A 22129-nucleotide genomic window follows, 5' to 3' on the forward strand; every position below is an offset into this window, starting at 1 on the left:
TTAATAGTCTCTTAGTCTGGTAGTGTTGTGTTTATCTTAAGCATGTTATTTATTGTTATTTTTATTTGACAGGCTTATCTTCAACAGACTCAAGAATTGGTTTTACTTGAAACCATAATGCTACAAACCCTAGGTATGTACTTATATTTGATACAGTTTTGTGTTTCTTAATACAGTATTCTAAATTAAATATAAGGAATATTTTTTATTACTGAAAATTTTTGTTTTAAAACAATGTTTAAGGTCAGAATAATATAGCTTGACTATAAAGGAAACTTTTTTTTAAAAAAGATTTATTTTATTTGGAATGATCTAGTTGAATGGGTAAACATAACCTCAGTGTTATTTTTAGTTTTTCAGATAGGGTCATGAACGCAGTCCAGGATGAAATCTCAAGAATTACACACACTCTTGAGTTTTTTCTGCATAGTCAGTAAATTTTATATACTCACTATCAAGTTACATAAATAAAAGCATAGTAACTCATACAAGCAAGCAGATAATGGGGACAGGGCGAAGTCCTAGGCACCAGTGGGTGTAGGCAAAGTCAGTCTGTCACAGGGAAGCGGGAAGCAGCAGGTCCTCTGTCAGCTTGGCTGGCAAATAAAAGTCTCCCTGACAGTGCAGCTGGATTGCAGAAAAGAGAAGCAAGATGCCATGACTACGATATGCAGAGCTAAAATATAATTGTAGCAGAGTAGCTATGCTTCAGATTTCTGCCTTTTACATACTTTCCTCAATGCAAAGGTCCAGAGTCCCAGCAGATATTTGTTCATTCAGATAACCAGAAGGTAGTGTTGGGGTTTAAATGTCAGTTGGCTAGGATGCTTAGGACAGGCTTTTTTTTTTTTTTTTTTTTTTTTTTGGCAGTTTGTTTAGAACACGCATTTCCAAGAGTTCATAAAGATAAAATTTTCAAAATGGGATAACTTCAGCTCTACACATTATACTACCAAGAAACTAAAGTCAAAGAAGATTATAGCATGTCTGAAGTAATACTACTTTCTGAAGAACCTAGCAGTGTGTGGTGGGAATAATTTTCTCATAGTGGAAATGTGGATTTAAATCTGTATGCCACCAGCTTGCTTTGTAGTCTTGGGCAAAGTTCCTTACTTTTTGTGCCACCTTTATAAAGCAAAAATATATTTAAGACAGAATAATAATGCCCTCCTTGGCATTGTGAATTCAAAGGTTAAATTGTATATAAAAACTTTGAGTAGTATGTCATATATGACTGTTGTTAGGTAAGTATTTTTACTAGTAGAACATTTATTCCCAAATGTTGAATGAAAGTTTGGCACTCATACCTTCCCATGGCAGTTTATTTTACTACAACAGCTTATTTACAATTCAGGTAGCAGTTCAAGCCCCTGGTCCCCACCTATAAGGGAAAGCTTTACTAGTGGTGAAGCAAGTGCTTCAAGTGTTTCTCTTTCTTTCTACCAGTTCCTCATTTTTTTCTCTCTTTTTCTATCAACATAGTAAAATAAACATAAATAAAGTACATACAACTTCTTTACAGTTTTTATAGTATGAAAAAGTAGAGTCTTATAATAGTCGCACTAACAAAATCAGTGTGTGATTTGTTGTTTATGACAGGTTCTTAAACACAGTGAATAGCATTATTTAAGGGGAGCATTAGAATTTACAAGGTTTCCCCCTGGAACTTTATCACTCTGAGCTGACTTTTTTTAGTGAGAGTTAGAGGGAAAGACATCACAGCACCAAAGATTATTTCAGTGTGTTGCAGAAAGGACATGATAAAGTTGCACACTTCCATGTGAGCTATTTGCCAGCCCTACAAGATGGATTTCCATAGCTTTTTTTAAAATTGCAGTTTTAATTAAATTAGAGATGCAAATAGACTCCACATTGACTTTAAAAATTGGTGGGGAGAGGGTGCAGAAAGATAGCATAGTGGTTTTTCAAACACTTTCAAGCCTGAGGCACAGGGATCCCATCTTCACTCACCAGCACCACCGTAAGTGTTCTGGTTTTAAAAAAAGAAAGAAAAGAAAGCAGCTAGTAGGGGCTGGAGAAATAAATAGCACAGTACTGTGCACTAGAGTTTCATGCCCAAACCCTTACAGGTCCCAAGCTCATTCCCTGATCTCACCTTAACAGTGCTCTTATACACAAACCACACACTTTTTTTTTTTTAAGGTTAATGTTTACAGGATAGTTGTTGTATAATTGTACATGGTACAGTTTCTTTCTTTTTTTTTTTTTTTTGCCTCCAGGGTTATTGATGAAACTTAGTGCCAGCACTATGAATCCACTGTTCCTGGTGGACATTTTTTTTCCCCATTTTATTGGGTAAGATTGAGAGAGGGAGGGGGTGAGGGGAGAGATAGACACCTGCAGAACTGCTTCACCACTTGTGAAGCATTCCCCCTGCAGATGGGGAGCCTGGGCCTCAAACCCAGATCGTGTCCTTGCACTTAGTACTATGTGCTTAACTGGATGCACCCCTTCCCAGCCCCCCATAGGTACAGTTTCTTAACACTCCATAATAGGTGTCTGCAAAACACTATCACCCACAATTTCCTTTTCCACAAACACCTATCACAGGAAGATTAGGAAATACAATTGTCTTATAAGTCTGTTACTTCCAATGAAGTAATTAAATGAAACAGAAAAGAGTGGACTTTATACGTTTTTAAAGATTTGATCCCTTAAACCAGAAATTTTTTTATTTTTATTTTTTTATTTTATTAACCTTTGAAATAAATCTTATTTATTTATTTATTAAAAAAAGATTTGATCCTTGGTTTTATAAACAGTGGTTTAATGAATCTTATTGCCTTCATGGTGGTGGTGACTGAAGCTGGGACCCCTGAGCCTCAGGCTTGAAAGTCTTTTTGCAAAACCACTATGCTGTCTTTCTGCACCCTTTGCCCATCAATTTTTAAATCACCATGGGGTCTATTTGCATTTCTAATATATTTAAACCTATAAAACTACAGTTTAAAGAAAGCTACATGTGCCTTAATTTTATTTTATTATTGAAATGTAATCATGAACTGATTGGCTGAACTTTTTGATCCAAGGTGTACTAAGAAATGGAGAGGACCCAGGTTTAAGTCCCCAGTCCCCACCTACAGGGGAAAACTTCACGAGTGGTGAAGCAGGGCTGCAGGTGTCTCTCTTCCTCTCTATCCCCCCCCTTCCCTCTTGATTTTGGCTGTCTCTATTCAATAAATAAAGATAATTTTTTTTAAAAAATTGAGGTGGGGGCCAGGTGGTAGCACAGGGGCTTAAGTGCACGTGGTGCAAAGCTCAAGGACTGGTGTAAAGACCCCGGTTCAAGCCCCCAGCTCCCCACCTGTACGGGAGTCACTTCACAAGCGGTGAAGCAGGTCTGCAGGTGTCTGTCTTTCTCTTCCCCTCTCTGTCCTATCCAACAATGAACAATATCAACAACAATAATAATAACCGCAACAAGGGCAACAAAAGGGGAAAAAAATGGCCTCCAGGAGCAGTGGATTCATGGTGCAGGCACCAAGCCCCAGCAATAACCCTGGAAGCAAAAAAAAAAAAAAAATTGAGAGGAATACATCATTTAAAGATAGTTTCAGGGTCCTGGGCAGTGGCACATCCAGTCGAGCATACATGCTACAATGCACAAGAACTTGGGTGCAAGCCCCTAGTCCCCACCCGCAGGGGAGGGAAGCTTCTCAAATGGTGAAGCTATGCTGCAGGTGTCTCTATCTCCCTCTCCCTTCTCGATTACTCTGTCTCTATTGAATAAATAAAAAGTATGTAAAATATCTTTAAAAATAAGAAATAGTTTCTATGCCTAGAGATTATATTTATGGAAGCTATTCTTTACATATCTTTAGAAACAACTGAAATACACCTAAGAGATGTATCACATTCCTTTCAAGCTTAATAATTATGTTTGCTATTATTTTAAATTAATTTATGGATCATCTCAAAGCTAACTATAATTAGTTTGAATAAATGTTATCCTTAGACTACAACTATTGTCATGCTCAAGCATTGTTTTTGATTATTCCCTTTATTTTAATATTTATTGATTTTCCCTTTTGTTACCCTTGTTTTTTACTGTTGTGCTTATTGTTGTTATTGATGTCGTCATCGTTAGATAGGACAGAGAGAGGAAGGGAAGACAGAGTGGGAGAGGAAGATAAGACACCTGCACACCTGCTTCACTGCCTGTGAACTGACTCCTCTGCAGGTGCGGAGCTGGGGGCTCAAACCAGAATCCTTATGCGGGTTCTTGAGGTTAGCGCCACATGTGCTTAACCTGCTAAGCTACCGCCGACTCCCGATTATTACTTTTTTTACCAAAGCACTGCTCAGTTCTGTCTTATATTGGAGCTAGTGATTTAAACCTCAGTTCTGTGGTGCTTCAGACAGGAGAGTCTGTTTGCATAACATTATGCTATCTCCCCAGCCCTTAAAGTTAATTTTTATTATTTGGAGATATAATAAGAATGTCTGATGGGGCTGGTGAGATAGAATAATGGCTATGCAAAAGATTTTCATGCCTGAAGCTCTGAGTCCCAGCAGCACCATAAGCTAGAGCTAAGCATTGTACTTATCTCACTATTTCTCTCATTGAAAACTAAGCATGTATTTATTATTTTCTTTGATAGGAGTGAGAGAAAGTGAGAGGGGAAGGGGAAATAATAAGAGGGAGACATCTGCAACATTGCTTCACCACTCATGAAGCTTTCCCTCTGCAGGTGGGACTTGGGGGCTTGAACCTAAGTCCTTGCACATGGTACTATGTGCACTCAATAGGACTTGACATCATCCAGCCCCCATCCTTAAATTTTTTTTAACAAAAAATTTATCACAGAGGCCAGGCGGTGGCACATCTCATGAAAGACACATGTCACTAAGTGCAAGGACCCGGGTTCAAACCTTAGCTCCCCACCTGCAGAGGGGAAAGGTTCATAAGCAATTAAGGAATCAGGTGCCTCTGTCTTTACCTCTTTTGATTCCCCTATCCCTCTCTGCCTTATCAAATAAGGAAAAATTGGCCACCTAAAACAGTGGATTCATCAAGCAGACACTGAGCCCCAGTGATAACTCTGGTGGCAACTATATATATAATATGGAGACGGGCAGTAGCGCAGCAGCTAAGCACAAGTGGCGCGAAGCGCAAGGACTGGCGTAAGGATCCCGGTTAAAGCCCCCGGCTCCCCACCTGTAGGGAAGTTGCTTCACAATCAGTGAAGCAGGTCTACAAGTGTCTTTCTCTCCCCCTCTGTCTTCCCCTCCTCTCTCCATTTCTCTCTGCCATATCTAACAATGATGACATCAGTAACAACAATAATAATAACTACAACAATAAAAAACAAGAGCAACAAAAGGGAAAATAAATATTTTTTAAAAATTTAATAGTTTTTTCTCCCTCTCTTCTTCTTCCCCTCTCCCTTCCCCCCCTTTCCCTCTCTCTCTCCCTCCCTTTCTTCCCCTTTCCTTCTCTCCCCTTCCCTCTCTCGTTCTTCCTCTCTTCTTTTTCCTCTCCTTCTACCTCTCTCCCTCTCTCCTCCCTTTCCCTCTCTTCCCCTCTGTCTCTCTCTTCTCCCTCTCCCTCTACCCCCCCCCCCAATTTCTGGTTGTGTGAAGAATGGCATATATCAGCCAAGTATTGTAGTGGTTGGGAAAAAAGAACTTTTCATTTCAGGTTTTGAGATCACCATTGAACACCCACACACAGATGTGGTGAAATGTACCCAATTAGTAAGAGGTAAGTGGTCTTTGAAACTTTTAAGTATTCGTACTTTTTATAATTGATTTGAATGCTATTTTGTTGAGTTCTATTAAAGTGGGTGTAATTTGTCATCTTAAAGGTTTCTTTTTTTGCAGGGAGGGGGAGTTGTTTGTTTTATTTTTTTATTTCTAATTGTAATACTGTGATCAATTAGCTTCTTTAAGCTTAGGCAAGAGTCATTTCACAAAAAAAAAAAACAAAAAACTCTACCACTCCATTAGGGTGATGTAGCCCATTACTATGTACTGTAGAAAATAATACATCTTATTTATCCCAAACTTTTACTAACTTCTTGAAAAGTCTAACAGTTTAAGAATTTGGGCACCAACTTCAAATCTTTCACGTAAGAATTGCCTTTCTTTGCAGATCTATTTTTGGAAATGGAAATATTTTATCCATGTTCCTTTGATCAAAGTTGCTTTAATAAATTTTTCAAATTTCTTAAGCGTTACTGGACATGGTCTCCTTGGTGTATTATGAGAAAATAATCATAGAGTGTGATGTGCCCATTCGGCCTCTTATAAACTGGAATGTGGAATTTTTGTATTGCTAGCTTTACAGAGCATGTGGTATACCTTTTCCCCTCCTGTAAATGAATTCTGTGCGCCTGTTGCTATAGCCCCAGAGATAGTTCTTACACAGTTAATATTATATTGCATATGTCTACTTTCCTATTTGAAGTACTGTACACTAAAAATAACCACTTGGAACATGTAGTGTGATTTTTATTTTATTTTATTTTTGGTGACATTTTGAAAAATGAATATTCTACCACCAGACTTGTTTAGGTTTGCTCTGAAGGAAATGGTTAAAGTCCCCCCACACCCCTCTTTCAAAGAGAAAGAAGCCACATCACCAGAGGAGCTCTTGGTGTTACCTTGCCATTTCTGTCTGGTGCTGAGGCTCAGTCTTGGCCACACACATTGGCAAAAGGCACATGCCCTATTGAACTAATTCTCCAGCACCAGGCAAATGCTTGCCTTTTCAAGACCCTTTTATCTTAGTGTTTGTGTAAAGACTATTTACATTAAAACAGGTTATTCATTCTGAGTTGAAATTATTTTATTCCTTGGTAGGACTTCACTATGTAAATGGATTTTTTAATGTTATTTCATACTGTAGTGTCAGTGATTAAGAACTGGACTTCTCAAAATCCCATTTATGTTTTTTATCCTTTAATAGCATTTGTCATTTGCAAGCTAACCTGATTTAGTTGCTTTCTGTTCTTCATGGTATCATAAATATTTCATAGCTTGACTCTCACAACCAGTTATTACAGTGTAGTATATACAATTGTTTAAATTACTAGAGGAAACACTGAACTAAGGAAAAGGTTTGACAACCATTTCATTGCCCTCATAACTTTGAAAAGAGTAAGCTGTTTTGTCAGTATCCTATAGCACCATATAATTTGCTTTAAATTGAGCCTTGATAATACAGAATATTATGAGTTAAAAGAGAAATGTTCTTGACTTAGGAAACAAAATTTAATTTTTAGCCAGTAGTATTGTGAAATTTTCACTTTTTGAAATATTTGTCAAAGTTTACTATATAACTAAACTAAATAATCTAGAGGCAAAATTTTTTCATAAATTAAATAGCATTTAAAATATACACAAAGTACAAATGTGACATCTTCAAAGCAAAATATTTAAAGTTGACTCTTGTTGATTCTTAAAATATGACCAATTTTTAAATTTTAGTTATAAGTGTGTGTATGTATATTATTCATATTTGGCATCCTTTGCTTTATTAAAACTTTCATCTAACAAAAGACTTTTCCCTACATCCTTCTCTGTTGTTCAATTACTGTTAATAAGTTATTTAGATTTAGATATATTCTGTGATGAAATTGCTATGATGACTTAATTTTTTAGTTCTTTTGTGAGGGAATAAGCAGTTTGATATTTGTAATGTCCTCCACAAAGCCCTTCACCATCACCCCCACTGCTGACCCCCTGAGGAGAAAATTGGTGCTACACTGTACTTTGCTGCAGAATTGGCTAATGGGATTTTACAGGGAGCTTTCACTTCTGTGATTTTCCCTTCCCTCCCTATTAGGAAAGAATGTCACATTTAAGTCACACTGCCTCTAAGACATCTGATAATTTGATTCTCTTCCTTAATACAACTCTGCTAAACCCACGTCCCTTTTATAAATCTCTGTGTTGATGATGCACAGGGGCCTGCAGAGATTACAGGTGCCATGAATAAAAATAAGAGCAAGAAATTTAAGGCCTATCAGAGAGGGGTGTGGTTAAGGTAAACTTGGTGAGCAAAAGGAAAAGATATATCCGTGTTTATGAGTGTAATTGGGGGAGAAAAGAAACTAGAGGGGAAAAAAGCATCTCTTAGGGAAGAATAGGAATGAAAGAAGCTGGGGACTGTTTCCAGTATCTTAAGTTAATAGCTAAAAATGCCTTTTCTGTTAAGAAGCAGTGTTGAAGCATCATGTTTTCCCTTAGAGTACTGTTATCTTTTCTAAAATTGTCATTAATTGCAATTCTATAACCTGAAAAAATTATTATAGTGGAATTTCTTGTACGTATACGCTTATATGTTTCTCGGTTATTTGTTTTCTGTTGATGCTTAGTACCATGATGAAAAACTGAGCAGTTTGTGCTATTGGGTGGGTTGGGGGAGGGGGTCTTTTCTTTTGATGACATATTTAAACCATCTTAAATATGATGACTGAGGATTAAGTCTGGCAGGCAACTCTGTATTTTGTATTAGACTTCAAAATCTTTTCTTCTTTTTTTTTCTTTTTTTTTTTTTAAATCCAGGAGAATGCTTTATTGCAACTTTTAGCTGACTAGATGCTTAACTTAGTAACAAGTTTAGCCCTTGTAACTGGCTAGCTAAAAGCAAATCGGCTTGTTTCTCAGATCTTTGGGGGATAGCAAGAAACATTTGAGTGAATGTTGTTGAAGATTTTCAGTAGTATAGAAAATGATGGCGCTCTTGTGATATTTGTAAGTAGTAAGTAAAATTTACTTTTTGTGTACAAATCTTTGAAGTTTTTGTTGTATTGAGAGCTTTTGTTGATAGCATGTTAAAACTGATAGTATTGTCTTTTTTTTTTTTTTTTTCTTTTCTTACAGCAAGCAAGGATTTGGCACAGACATCCTATTTCATGGCTACCAACAGGTTGTTATCCTGACCCTCTTTGTTGCACTGTTGTAGCACACTATAGCTTCCTTTAATGCAGGGCCCCCTCAATGTGTCTCTGACCCTTGTTGCAACAGGAGACCGGACCATCTACTGTGGTGGTACCTTCCTGTTTGCTTTGCGGTGTATTGTACAAGGGATTTTTGGCACAGAGGGGTTAAATGCACAATGTGAAGTGTAGTGGTGCTTTCTGATGACATATTCTCGATTTGTGAGTGCATAAGTCTAAAATTGGTAGCCTGAATAGCAGCTAAAGATTACAAAGAGCTAAACTTAACGTAGAAATTCGAGCAACTTGGTAAGTATAAAGCTATTTCAAGTTTACAATTATAGTTAAATGACAATTTCTTTTAAGTATCACATTGATCCAATTTTAGTTTTAAAATAATCATTAAAGTTTTTTAGATTAATTTTACCTAACTTGGGATTTTTTTTTTCCAGATGATACCCATTAGTAGTAAATTACTAGTAGTAAAGTTCTGTGAGTGCCTGAGTTTATGTAACTCCAGTTTTAATTTAAAAAAAAAAAAACTTCCTTTTCAGTTATACAAAGAAATGATACAGATTTGTGGCTTATTAGTAAATATTTTCAATTCTGAAACTGAACTGGAAGAATAGTTTGTGATAGTCTTTAGTATATATTCTTGTTCTAGATTAGTATTATTAAAGATTTAAATTTGCTCTGAGTTAGCAAACGCCAGTGCCATTTTCATAGATAATATGCTGTTGGAATTTTATGTCTGTCCCTAGGCAATCTAACAAACAGGAAAAAAAAAAAACTTCTTTAAAACTGATAAGAAAACGCTTACATGTCCTGTTTTAAGTATATAGTAAGAAAGATATATTTTGGCAATACTTAGGGACATTGGGCATTAACACTGCTCAGCAGAAGGTAAGTTTTCTCTGTGACTTTGCTGTAAAGAAGAGGTTTACATAGATAAGTATTAACATTTCTTTCACTTATGAGAGTTATGTTTATTAAAGCGATATCAAGTGGAAATTATCCTGAATATAGTGTGAAATTAAAATTACTTTGTCAGTTTTGCAGTCTTTTGCTTTTACTTCTTGATATGACATTACAAAAGAAAAATACTAAAATACTAAGAAGTGTATGTATCAAAGACATACTATTGATACTTGCCCTTTTATAAGGAGAAAATATCTTCAGTTCAGATATGAAAACTAGATTTTGAGATATTAGCATGTTAAAATACATACTCAGGGATACATACTCATGTTCACAATCATAAATTTTTTTATAAATATAATGTTGATTTTTAATAAAATAAGGAGTTGAACTCTAGACTTACAGAAGAATCTTTGTAATTTTATTTCACTCCACTCTTATTGGTGAATGTTTTTCTTTGTTTTACATACTTGAATTTCTCCGACTCTTCATTTTCAAACCTACTTCACAACAGTCTACATCTTACAACCTTCTGTCTTCAGTACAAACCAACAGTGATAGCATGTGTATGCATTCATTTGGCTTGCAAATGGTCCAATTGGGAGATTCCTGTATCTACTGATGGAAAACATTGGTGGGAATATGTGGATCCTACAGTAACTTTAGAATTATTGGATGGTAAGTAGAGTAAAAGATATCTTTTTACATTAAAAAAATGTTTATTTTTATTATAGAAAAGTCATACTTCTGTATAGGTTTGAGCATGGTCCAAGGCAACTGTTATGCATTCTGGACAATCCAAGCAGGCCTGTCAAGTAATTGTTTTTATGATAATCCCAGATATCATTTCACTTATTAATATTGCAGTTTGTATTTCATAAAATAGACTTCCTACCCACCCTTTCCACAGAGTACAAATTACTGGGGAATTTGTATGTGTTGTGGGGGCTCTACTGGCAGCATAAACTGAGTAGCTCTGTTCATATCTGTAACACAGAGTTATTGACACAAATCTCATAATTAATCAATACATATAAATAATCATCCTCTAATTCAGCCCCACATGACTCAGACAGTATTTAGCGTATTCAAGACGTTGAAGAAAGAAAGCTTTTAGGCTTGAATGAAAGATGAAATTTGGAGTTGTTGCTGATTTCAATTTATGTGACCAAGTTAGAGTAAACTCTTCTGCCATTGCACTTATATGTGTCAATGCAGTTTGTTTCTTTTTAGGGACCAGTTTGTTGGTTCTCTATAAGAAAATTAGGCTTTAAGGACTAGCAAGATGGTTTGCCTGCATAGTGTGCCTGTTTTGTCATGCATGAGATGCAGGTTCCAGCCTGGCTTGCACCACTTTGGAGGAAACTTCATTGCTGTGCTATCTTTCCCCCTATTTTTGCCTGCAAACATCAGCCTGAACTGTGATTTCCCCCATCATAACAAAAAAAAGTTGTGCGTTTGTGGAGACTTTGAGAATGGAAGTTTGATTCCATTTTAACAGTGTTGTAATGGTTTAAAATTGCAATTACATGGTAAAATCAACAGGGTGAAAGTAAGGATTCATTAAACTAAAGGTTAAAAACTTGTGGGCTAGAGCCAGGTGGTAGCCCAGAGGGTTAAGTGCACATGGCGCAAAAGCACATGGACTGGCTTAAGGATCCTGGTTCAAAAAAAAAAAGAAATGGTGGGACATATATTAACCACCACTGAATGAATACTTAAAGCCTTTTCGATGCTTTTTTAAAGAAATTGTATATATTATGCTCTAAGTTGATAATATAGTAGCACCTACTTTAAAGTATACTATTAGTTTTGTAGAATTTAAAATTATACCTCAAAGATGGGCATTATTATAGAAAATGAAGCAATGAGCAACAGTTATTTTCATGGCAACATTTCTAATTCTGTAGTTCCAATAGTATTGAAATGTGCTTTTATTTGAATTACTAAATATTCATTAGCAAGAAGAAGTTGGATATAAATGTTATCTAGAAGAGAAATCAAAGAAACTATCCAAAGGAAGGAAATACTTGGGAATTAAGACATTTTAATCAAGCATTGTTGGAGAAAGGAATTATTTCTTTTTCCCCATAATAGGAATTACCTAAATATCCCTCCAACTCCATTCTGAAAAGGCTTACTTCTTTGTTCACTAAGACAGCCTTTGAATAATGATGCCGTGTAATCAGGGACGAACAGCCCGTTCCCAGATTAGATACAGATGAACAGGAAATGTACACAAAGCAATGAGGTGGATGAAGTTATGGGTCATTAAATACATGAAGTTTTAGGAAAAAATTCTTAATAATACTTACTCGCCTCCTCTTACAAAATATGTTAAAACTCTACATAAAATACTATCTGCTAAGCCTATTACTCAGAAATGCATCACCCCATACAGTACGACATTACTGTGTAAAACCGCAAGGCCATCTAATCAAGAAATGAGCTTTACTTTCTGTTCCAGATATTGTTTATGTAAGACTGAAAGATATATAAACTCTCACTTGCTGAATAAAAATTGAGTTCAGATTCACCCTCCTAAATGAGTGTGGTGTAATTCTGTTCTCCCTTGCGCCGACTCTTGGTCCAACCTCCGGTCTCTTCGGGGACTCTGTTCCTTCCTGCTGCTCCTCCGCCTGAGCGGTCCGTCGCAGGAATCTTGGAAAATTAATTTAGCTTAATTTTATTTATTTTAAGATACTTTTAATGGGTCTGGGATGTGGTACATTGATAACACGTTGGACTCTCAAGCATGGGGTCCCAAGTTCAGTCCCCGCTGCACATATGCCGGAGTGATGTCTGGTTCTTTCTCTCTCCTATCTTTCTCATAAATAAATATTTTTTTAAAAAAGATAATTTTAATGGGAGAGAGAATCATGGTATCACTGTGGTACATGTGACACCAGGGATTAACTTTGAAAAAGGGCAGGGGAAGAGAGAGAGAGAGAGAGACAGAGAGTGTGTGTGTGGTGTGTGTGTGTGTGTGTGTGTGTGTGTGTGTAAAACCAGGGCCTGACACATGAGCACAGGTTGATTTTTTTTTTTTTTTTAATTCAGAAAGAGAGCGAGAGAAACCACAGCGCTGAAGACTTCTATGCTATGCCAGGGTTCTAGCCTGGGCCATTTGCAGGCTTTTAGGCGCCATCCACAGTGAGCTATCTTTCCCACCAGAAGAAGGGCCTCAATTTTCTAAGGATCATAGAGTGACTGTTTAGCAATGATGATTGACAGATTGTTTTGTTCCTCCACTTTAAATTCTGATAAAGCTGAACACTTAAGGGAAACAAATCATATGTTTTGTGTGTGCTACATACTGGATTTTGGACTAGCAACTTTACGTGACAACCAAACTGTTAAAGAAATTGAATAAAACAATTTCTTGCTAATGTGAGGTCCAAAAATACTATGTACCTAAGATTAGCCTATGTCTAAATAAGAAAGCCTTCTTCTTCTTCTCTCACTGGGGCTTCATGTCAGCACTTGTTTCCTTTTTCAATGTTTCCAGATAGAGGGCGACAGACAAAGCAGGAGAGAGACACAGAGAAGGTGATGCACCACAGTACCACTCCATTCCTTGTGAAACTTCCCTTTTGTGTTGGACTCCCATGTGGTGGTCCAGGTCTTAGTGCATGGTAAAGCATGCTCTGTATTAGCTGAGCTATCTCATGGCCTCCTAGAAGTAGTTTTTTGTTGTTGTTGTTGTTGTTGTTTCTTTTTTCTTTTTTTTAAGAAAGGAGACATTAACAAAACCATAGAATAAGAGGGGTACAGTTCCGCACAATTCCCATAACCCAATCTCCATATCCCATCCCCTCCCTGATAGCCTTCCCATTCTCTATCTCTCTGGGAGTATGGATCCAGGGTCATTGTGGGTTACAGAGGGTGGAAGGTCTGGCCTTTGTAATTGCTTCCCTGCTGAACATGGGTGTTGACTGGTCGATCCATACTCCCAGTCTGCCTCTCTCTTTCCCTAGTTTATCTTTTATGAAGTGGTATTCCAGATACTTAGTTTTTCACCCAAACTGGGTTGAGAGTTTAAGAGACTCTAGCAGAAATTAGCTGTCATAGCTTATGAACGTGTAATAATCATGGATTTGTGCATGGCTTTTTATTCTTTAAGACAATTCCATGTTGTCTTAATTTTCAATATTGAATGTAGCATTTGCAGAGAAGTTAACTATTGTAAATGTATCTATAGTCTCTACTAATGTGGGCCCCTCTGTATTGTGACTGAATTGATATTATATCAGTGATTGTAGTTCTCTTTCTTTTTTTTCCAACTTCAGTTTCACTTTACTAAGAAAATGTTGATTTACAGGATTGTTGTCAGAAGGGTGCATCTCCCAAAGATAGGTGTCAGTACATTCCACTTTCCACCAAACCATCATCCTATTCTGTAGGGCCTTAGATCCCTAAATTCCCATTAGAGCTCTCCCTTTTTTCCCATCTGAGCCCCCAAATCTGTAGCAATAGAATACATGTCATTGAGGGTTCATCCTGTAGTAATATAATTCATTTAACTAAGATTAATAGTTATCTTGAGAGTGCCAATAATTTTAATAACACTGTATGGAGGTAATAAAACCATAATTCATCATAACTACATTCATTAACTTAGAAAATAGACCTGGAATAATACTCTGCTGTTAAAAATAAGGGCATCACGTTAAGTGAGGTGAGTATAAATGAGGCAAATACAAGATGATCTCACTTGTAAGTGGAATTTAAGAAACAAAGACAGAATGGGAAAACACAAAGGGAAGCTTGGACTGGGTGGGATATATTGCACCAAAATAAATGACTCTGGATAAAGAGGGGGAAGATGGAGCTAGAGAGAGCCTTAGGATAAAGAGGGGGAAGATGGAGCTAGAGAGAGCCTTAGCTAGAGAGAGCCTTAGATGAGATGATGGAAAAGGACCCAGGTTAGAGGGTGAAAGTGTTCTGCAGACATCTGTCACTGGGAGATGCGAAGTTGTATCCATGTGTCAACAACTGTACTGTAAACCATTAACCCTGTATTAAAATGATTGTTGAAAGAAAGAAAAATGGGTCATCTTGTTTACCAGAGAACTGCTAAACTCCAGCTTCTTTTGATGCTGGGGATTGAACCTGGGACCTTTGGTGCCTAAGGCACAAAGGTTTTTCTGTATAACTACTGTGCTGTCTCTTTCCCTGTAATCTTATAATTAGGAAAAACCTGATGTAAAAAGATAACCAGAGTGTAGTTTGTTAGAATATTAATAATGTTGATAATTAGGAAGTCATATGTATGGGTGGAGGACTTTTCCTCATTAAAATAATCAACAAAGGAATGGCAAAATACTGTGTTCTTATATATTCGTTATCTAATTTCTATGCATTTGTATATAATAATGCATGGTTTTTGCCTTGTCCCCGACCCAAGTTTGAACACAGCCCCTACCACATTTGAGGAAGCTTCTGTTCTATGGTGTCTGTGTCACACACACACACACACACACACACACACACACACACACACACACACACACACACACACACACACACACACTGCTCTTCTCTTGCCTCTTTGTCTTTATCAGAAAAAGTTATCCAAGAGTAGTGAAGCCCCTGTGATGGAGAGAGAGAGAGAGAGAGAGAAAATATTAACAAAACCAGCAATTAACAATGATGAAAATACTGTTGATTTTTAAAAGATTTCCCTACTTTTTCTGTCCTAGATACCATGTTCTATTTGGCTCATGTGCTCCTCTTAACTGTGACACTTTTTAAGTCTTTTCTTATTCCTTTTTGTAACTTAAAATTAGTTCAATAATGGTCAGTTTTTCATAGTGTTTCTGAATTTGGAGTTTATGATGTTTGTTTCAATAGATTGAAGCTATGCATTTGGCAAAAATACCAATGAGATGAGTTGTACCCTACTCATAAACTTGTCAAGGTACACATGTTGATTTTAAGCCTTAAAATGCTGGTAGTAATAACTGATTTTCATATATTTCATTTACTTATTTATTGGATAAATTGAAGGAGGTGGAGAAAGACACCTGCAGCACTGCTTCACTATTTTTTAGGCTTTTCCCCTGCTAGTGGGGATGTAGGGCTTGAAGCTGGGTCCTTGTGAATTGTAACTTGTGCAGTCAATCATGTGTGCCACTGCCTGATTTCTATGTAACTTATTTCTAAGTTAAAGTGATATCTGAACTATAAGATTGTTTCTTTGTAGTTAATAAGTATCTTGAGGAAGATAAACATCTTTTTTGAGACTTTTGCTCACCAACTTTAAAGAGTCTATTGATGAAATTGTGCCTGCAAGCTATTCCCAGGGGACCTTTTCAGGAGTAAAGTAGGCTACTATATTTTTCAAACATTCTGATTAAGCAGTTTTGAAATGGGACACTTTCTATATATTCTACAAATTGAATGTGTAGGGGAAAGAAAGTAAAGATGATGAATTCTTGATGTCCCTTTTTAATACTGTTCTCAGGAGAGAAATTTAAATCCTAAAGGTACTTTCTAAGTTCTAAATTTTATTTTTAGAGCTAACACATGAATTTCTACAAATTCTGGAGAAAACACCTAATAAATTGAAGAAGATTCGAAACTGGAGGGTAAGAGAATTGGTAGGGTTTAATATGATTTTGGTTTGTCCCTGTGTGACAATTGTATAGCAAGTCAATTTCATTTTTGTGGTTAGATATTTCTATTTCCAGTATTCATAAATAACTACATTATATTCATAGTTTACTTAACAGCTGTGCCAAGTGTACTCTACTAAATATCTTATAAATGTCTTGTTTAATTCTTACAGAGGTAGGATGGAAATACTCTCATTGTATAAACAGAGAGATTAAAGCCTACATATGTTAATTACCCTGTAAAGAGCTGACTAAGGTTTAACCTGCAACAAATACCAGAAACAGTGCTTTCAACTTTTAAGTCTTCTTATAAACTTCTGAATAAGACAATTATTTATTGATTACTTACTGGCAACATAAAGCCTTGATACCCATAGTTCTGTCATTTCAGTGTATTTAATATAAACTTTTTATAAGCAAATTGGTGTTCCTTTGTGGTCATTGTTTTTTTGTTTGTTTTATTTAAATAGGCTATTGAAGCAGCTAAGAAACCAAAAGTAGATGGACAAGTATCAGAGACACCACTTCTTAGTTCATCTTTGGCCCAGAACTCCATTTTAGTAGATAGTGTTACTGGTGTGCCTACAAACCCAAGTTTTCAGAAACCATCTACATCAGCATTCCCTGCACCAGTACCTCTAAATTCAGGAAACATTTCTGTTCAAGAAAGCCATGCATCTGATAATTTGTCAATGCTAGCAACAGGAATGCCAAGTACCTCATACAGTTTGTCCTCACACCAAGAATGGCCTCAACATCAAGAATCAACAAGGACAGAACAGATGTATTCACAGAAACAAGAGACATCTTTGTCTGGTAGTCAGTATAATATCAGCTTCCAGCAGGGACCTTCTGTGTCACTGCATTCAGGATTACATCACAGACCTGACAAAATCTCTGATCACTCTTCTGGTAAGCAAGAATATACTCATAAAGCAGGGAGCAGTAAGCACCATGGACCAGTTTCTGCTGCTCCTGGAGTAATTCCTCAGAAAATGTCTTTAGATAAATATAGAGAAAAGCGTAAGCTAGAAACCCTTGATCTGGATGTAAGGGATCATTACTTAGCTGCCCAGGTAGAACAGCAGCACAGACACGTGCAGTCACAGGCAGCCAGCAGCAGTTTTGTAACTTCTCCCATTAAGATGAAAATCCCCATGTCAAATACTGAAAAATCTGACAAGTATATGGCAGATAAAAAGGAAAAAAGTGGATCACTGAAATTACGAATTCCAATACCACCCACTGATAAAAGCACCAGCAAAGAAGAACTGAAAATGAAGATAAAAGTTTCTTCTTCAGAAAGGCACAGCTCTTCTGACGAAGGCAGTGGGAAGAGCAAACATTCAAGCCCACATATTGGCAGAGACCATAAGGAGAAACACAAGGAGCAGCCTTCAAACCGCCATCACCCGAGCATTCACAAGCATTCCCACACACACAGCGGCAGTAGCAGTGGTGGCAGTAAACATAGTGCTGACGGAATACCACCCACTGTTCTGAAGAGTCCTGTTGGCCTGAGCAGTGATGGCATTTCCTCTAGTTCCAGCTCTTCAAGGAAGAAGCTGCATATCAATGATGCATCTCACAACCATCACTCCAAAATGAGCAAAAGTTCCAAAAGTTCAGGTAGTTCATCTAGTTCTTCCTCCTCTGTTAAGCAGTATGTATCCTCTCACAACTCTGTTTTTAACCATCCCTTACCCCCTCCTCCCCCTGTCACATACCAGGTGGGCTACGGACATCTCAGCACCCTCGTGAAACTGGACAAGAAGCCAGTGGAGACCAGTGGTCCTGATGTCAATCACGAGTACAGTACAAACAACCAGCATATGGACTACAAAGACACATTCGACATGCTGGACTCGCTGTTAAGTGCCCAAGGAATGAACATGTAATCATTTGTTTAGGTCAATTTTTCCTTTACTTTTTTAATTTAAAAATTGTTAGAATGGAAAATTTCCCTCCGATCTAGCAGTGGTATCACCTGCTATTGCTGCCACTGCTTCAATATTTGTAAGTGCTGCTTTATTCTTCATTCTGAAAAGAAGAGATTATAGTAAACAAGTCTTTTATCTCCACATATGATAGTGTTATAAATACTGTTAAAGCATGGAAGGTGCAAAATTCAAATGTTTCTACAGATGCAGCTAAGAACATTAGAGTGAATGGCTGGCTGCTTTTAGGAATATAAGATGCCTCAAGCATTCATTATTTATAATTTGAAAGTTGTAGCTATTTTTTGTTGCTTGGCTTTTGAATGAGTGTAAATTGTTTTCTTTTGTGTATTTATAATTGTATGTATGATTTGCATGTTTTGATGACAAAGGGATAAAGCAGTATACTGATAACTGTTTACAAGAAAGTGGAGAAAAATGTACATACATTTTTGTATGTTTAGATATTACCATAAATACTCAGGATTGGAGCTGCTTGTAAGTATAACAATATACAGAATAACTTTATTTTATCTTGTCTGAGTCCATCACTAATTTAAAACAGAGGTGGCATTTTTTTCATGTTAACCTTAAACTCTAGGCCTTACTGAAAGCCACTGAAGGTGGACACTTCACTACCAGATGTGTATGCAGTGCCACAGATGGTCATTTACACTATGAGGCACTAAACTTGCCTTCAGAATTGCTGACTAGATTGGCTGCAGAAACAGCCCCAAATGTTCTGAAGGCTTGAAGAGGAACAAATAAAGTTTACATACTCTTGATGTGAAGTGCATTTAAATGTTTGTTGGCTTGTTGCAGTGCTATATACACAGAGCTGTTAATAATGGTAATCTAGATTACTGTGATCTGAAAACTAAATTCACAAAAACTTGCATAGCGAAGAGTTAGGTTTTTTTTTTTCCCTCTTTAACACTACATATTTTAACAATAAACAAGGGGTTGCTTTTCCATTAGCATACTCCTCTAAAGCGTGTTTGTGTGTGATGCCATGGTTCTTTTTCAGGTAACTGCAGTCTTCCTTATAAAAATGAAATTAAACTTACTGGTGTCAGTTACTTTATAGTCTAACCATAAGGAAAAAAGCACTAATGTGCTTTGTACCTGTATTTATAGTTTATGGTTGTTAACAGGAAGCTCTGTGAGGAAAGAAAAGTCAGCCTCCAGGCAGACAGCTAGTGGAGGTTTTACATTTGTTTGCACATCTCAGTACATTCTTTTTGAGGTCAAGTTTGCATAGTCATCTGACTTGTGAACAGGGATGACTTGTTCAAAATTTGTCTTAGCACCAGTAATATGACTCTGGTTTATCACTTAATCTTGAATTTATTCTGTGGTAAATCGTTGATTATCTTTTGAGATGGGTAAAATTCAACTTCTGTTGAACTGAAAGCTTGTTTAGTTTTTCCTCTGTATATGAATTATTTTTGTTACAAAGCCACTGATATGTGCACAATTGTAATTTTATTCAAGTATGTTGCAGTTGTAAATATTGTGCTCTACTTTTATTTAGCGATTATCTAATTTGCCAGTAGCTTTATAATTTTTAAAGATAATTATTCATTGTTTTGTCAATGTTATTTGAACTTAGGATATTAGGGGCCTCTTTATAGGACTTTGCCTAGGTAGCATGTCCTAATATTTGTTCTTGTGTATAACTCTAATAGTCTTTGTCATTACATGTAACTTTGTTACTCTGTATGACATTATTGTATCCATAAACATGGTAATTTTGATACAGTTATACTTTTACAGTGGTACATAATCCAAGGACTAGTGTATTGGATAGAATTAAGCTGAATGCAAGATAAGGGAGGGAAGGGTTTTGTTCTTGGTAATTTAGATGTGAAACCTCTAAGGAGCTATCATGTTAAATGACATAGGGGTGGTCGTGCTACTGTATAATTGGGGGTGATGATACCAGGAATTTCAATAAGATTTTGTGAAGAATATCCAGAAAAGTAGTGAACTTATTTTCAGTATGACATAGAAGACAATGTGAATATTTAAGGTCTGTGACTATACTTAAAACTTCACTAAGACTACAGAATTGTTTTGAGATATGAGAATAAAGGTAATTTTGTTGAATCTTTATTGGTGCTAATGATGGACACTTAAAAGGTAGCTAGTGTATATTGTTATGGGTTGGTACTTATTAGTACTTCCAAAATCGAATTTGAAATGCTATGTATTCACTTTTCACTCTGTAAATGTAATTCTTTATGATTATTTATTAAAGGGCAGCCAGCTGTAATTTTTACAGGATTGTGTGAGCTATTCAAACTCTTTAACCTCTGAACAGGATATTAGCTTCCAAAACAATGTGGATAAATGTGGAAACCCACTGTTGATTTCCATTAAATGAAAGATCCTTATGACTCATGTCACCATGAATTTGTTTTAACCATCTCACTTGCATAAAATAACTCATCAGCCTGATCCCAAAAGAATCAACCAAAGAAAAAGACTCCAATGAATGGACATTATTACCGAGTCTTAAAAGTAGCCATAAGTAAACCAAAAGGATATCAAATTTAGGTATGAAATTCCACATGTGCAAAGTACTGTTAAGGTGATACATCTTTGAGATTTTTTTATATATTTGAAATATTAAAAAAAGATCATTACCTTAAAGCATCATATAAAAGACTGATTTGTTTTTTAGTTGTGTTTTCCCTAGAGTAGCTTTGTTACCTTTATGCAGAAGCACATTAAATAAAATCAAATAAATAAATAAGCTTCTACCTCTTTTGACTAATTTTTCAATGTTGAGCTGTGCCCCCCTCCCCCACATATTTGCCTTAGATAGTTTAAAATACAGTGTTTTCAGAACCAAAGGAGTAGTTTTTTGTTTCCTAAAGCATTCTTGCAGGCCCATTCTATAAAAATGGTTAACTTCAGTGGTAAGACCTTACAGAGTACCCATTTTCAGAGTACCCGTTTTCTTATTTAATTTGAGGTGCATTTCTTGTTGCAAGCATTAAATACTGAAAAGTTATGTGACTACTACCCCTAGGTTTATGATTTTTTGTGTATGCAGTTTCATTTTGATTAGAGTTAGAGTCAAAGAAAATTTCCACCATGATATACATGCTTTCATTTGGGATATACTGAAGGATGCTTATAATAATTTATACCAACTGATTATATAGAACACCTTCCCTGTTTTGCCTATTTTGGGGGGGGGGGAGATAAAAGTAATGACTACTTTTGTTTTAATTCAGGGAACCATATATAAAATGTTTGCCAGTAATTGACTTTAAAGCATCTTAAGCACATTCTTTTTTTTAATCCTCAAATATAGCAACTTGCTCATTTTTATTCCTTAATCTTAAGATATATACTACTGCTTATATACACATGAACTTTACATACTCTGTAATTACCCTGAAGATGACCAGCTATTTTAGGGTTTTATATTTACTAAGGAAGTGAGGTGTTTTGTTTTTTTTAATGTGGCAGGTATCCCTAAAGGAAGACTTTCTATTCTCAAAATATCTCACTATTCCCATGTTATATATAAATGAAAAACAATTGTTTTCCACCTACTTCTGTGCTTCAGTTGCTATGTGACTATTAAAATTTCTTTGCTGAAAAAAATATTGAGCTCTTAACTAATGAAGAATTCTTGACTCTGCAGTTTTCCTCTCAAGAGGATTTCTTAAGAGGCAGTAGAATTAAATTATACTTAACTAGATGAAGATGCAGATCTCATATTTTCACTAACTGA

The 22129-nt window shown here is 36.2% G+C and overlaps 1 protein-coding gene across 5 annotated transcripts in view; it reads left to right on the forward strand.

The window, feature by feature from the left end:
- CCNT2 (cyclin T2) overlaps nt 1-20774 on the forward strand; it is a 42207-nt gene extending 21433 nt beyond the window's left edge. The window contains exons 4-10 of one of the 5 annotated variants that reach the window (XM_007532694.3): nt 73-133; nt 5663-5725; nt 8851-8896; nt 10339-10502; nt 16344-16414; nt 16912-18070; nt 18172-20774. In XM_007532694.3, the coding sequence (XP_007532756.1) occupies nt 73-133; nt 5663-5725; nt 8851-8896; nt 10339-10502; nt 16344-16414; nt 16912-18070; nt 18172-18239 (1632 nt within the window). In that variant the 3' untranslated portion in view covers nt 18240-20774. Of the gene's footprint in view, nt 1-72; nt 134-5662; nt 5726-5964; nt 8729-8850; nt 9216-10338; nt 10503-16343; nt 16415-16911 lie in introns of those variants that run through there. The other 4 variants (XM_007532693.3, XM_016192375.2, XM_060178029.1 and 1 more) reach the window with 4 other exon arrangements.
- The last annotated feature ends 1355 nt before the right edge of the window (nt 20775-22129 follow it).

Source organism: Erinaceus europaeus, chromosome 18, assembly GCF_950295315.1.
Source record: "Erinaceus europaeus chromosome 18, mEriEur2.1, whole genome shotgun sequence".
NCBI classification, from domain to species: Eukaryota; Metazoa; Chordata; class Mammalia; order Eulipotyphla; family Erinaceidae; genus Erinaceus; species Erinaceus europaeus.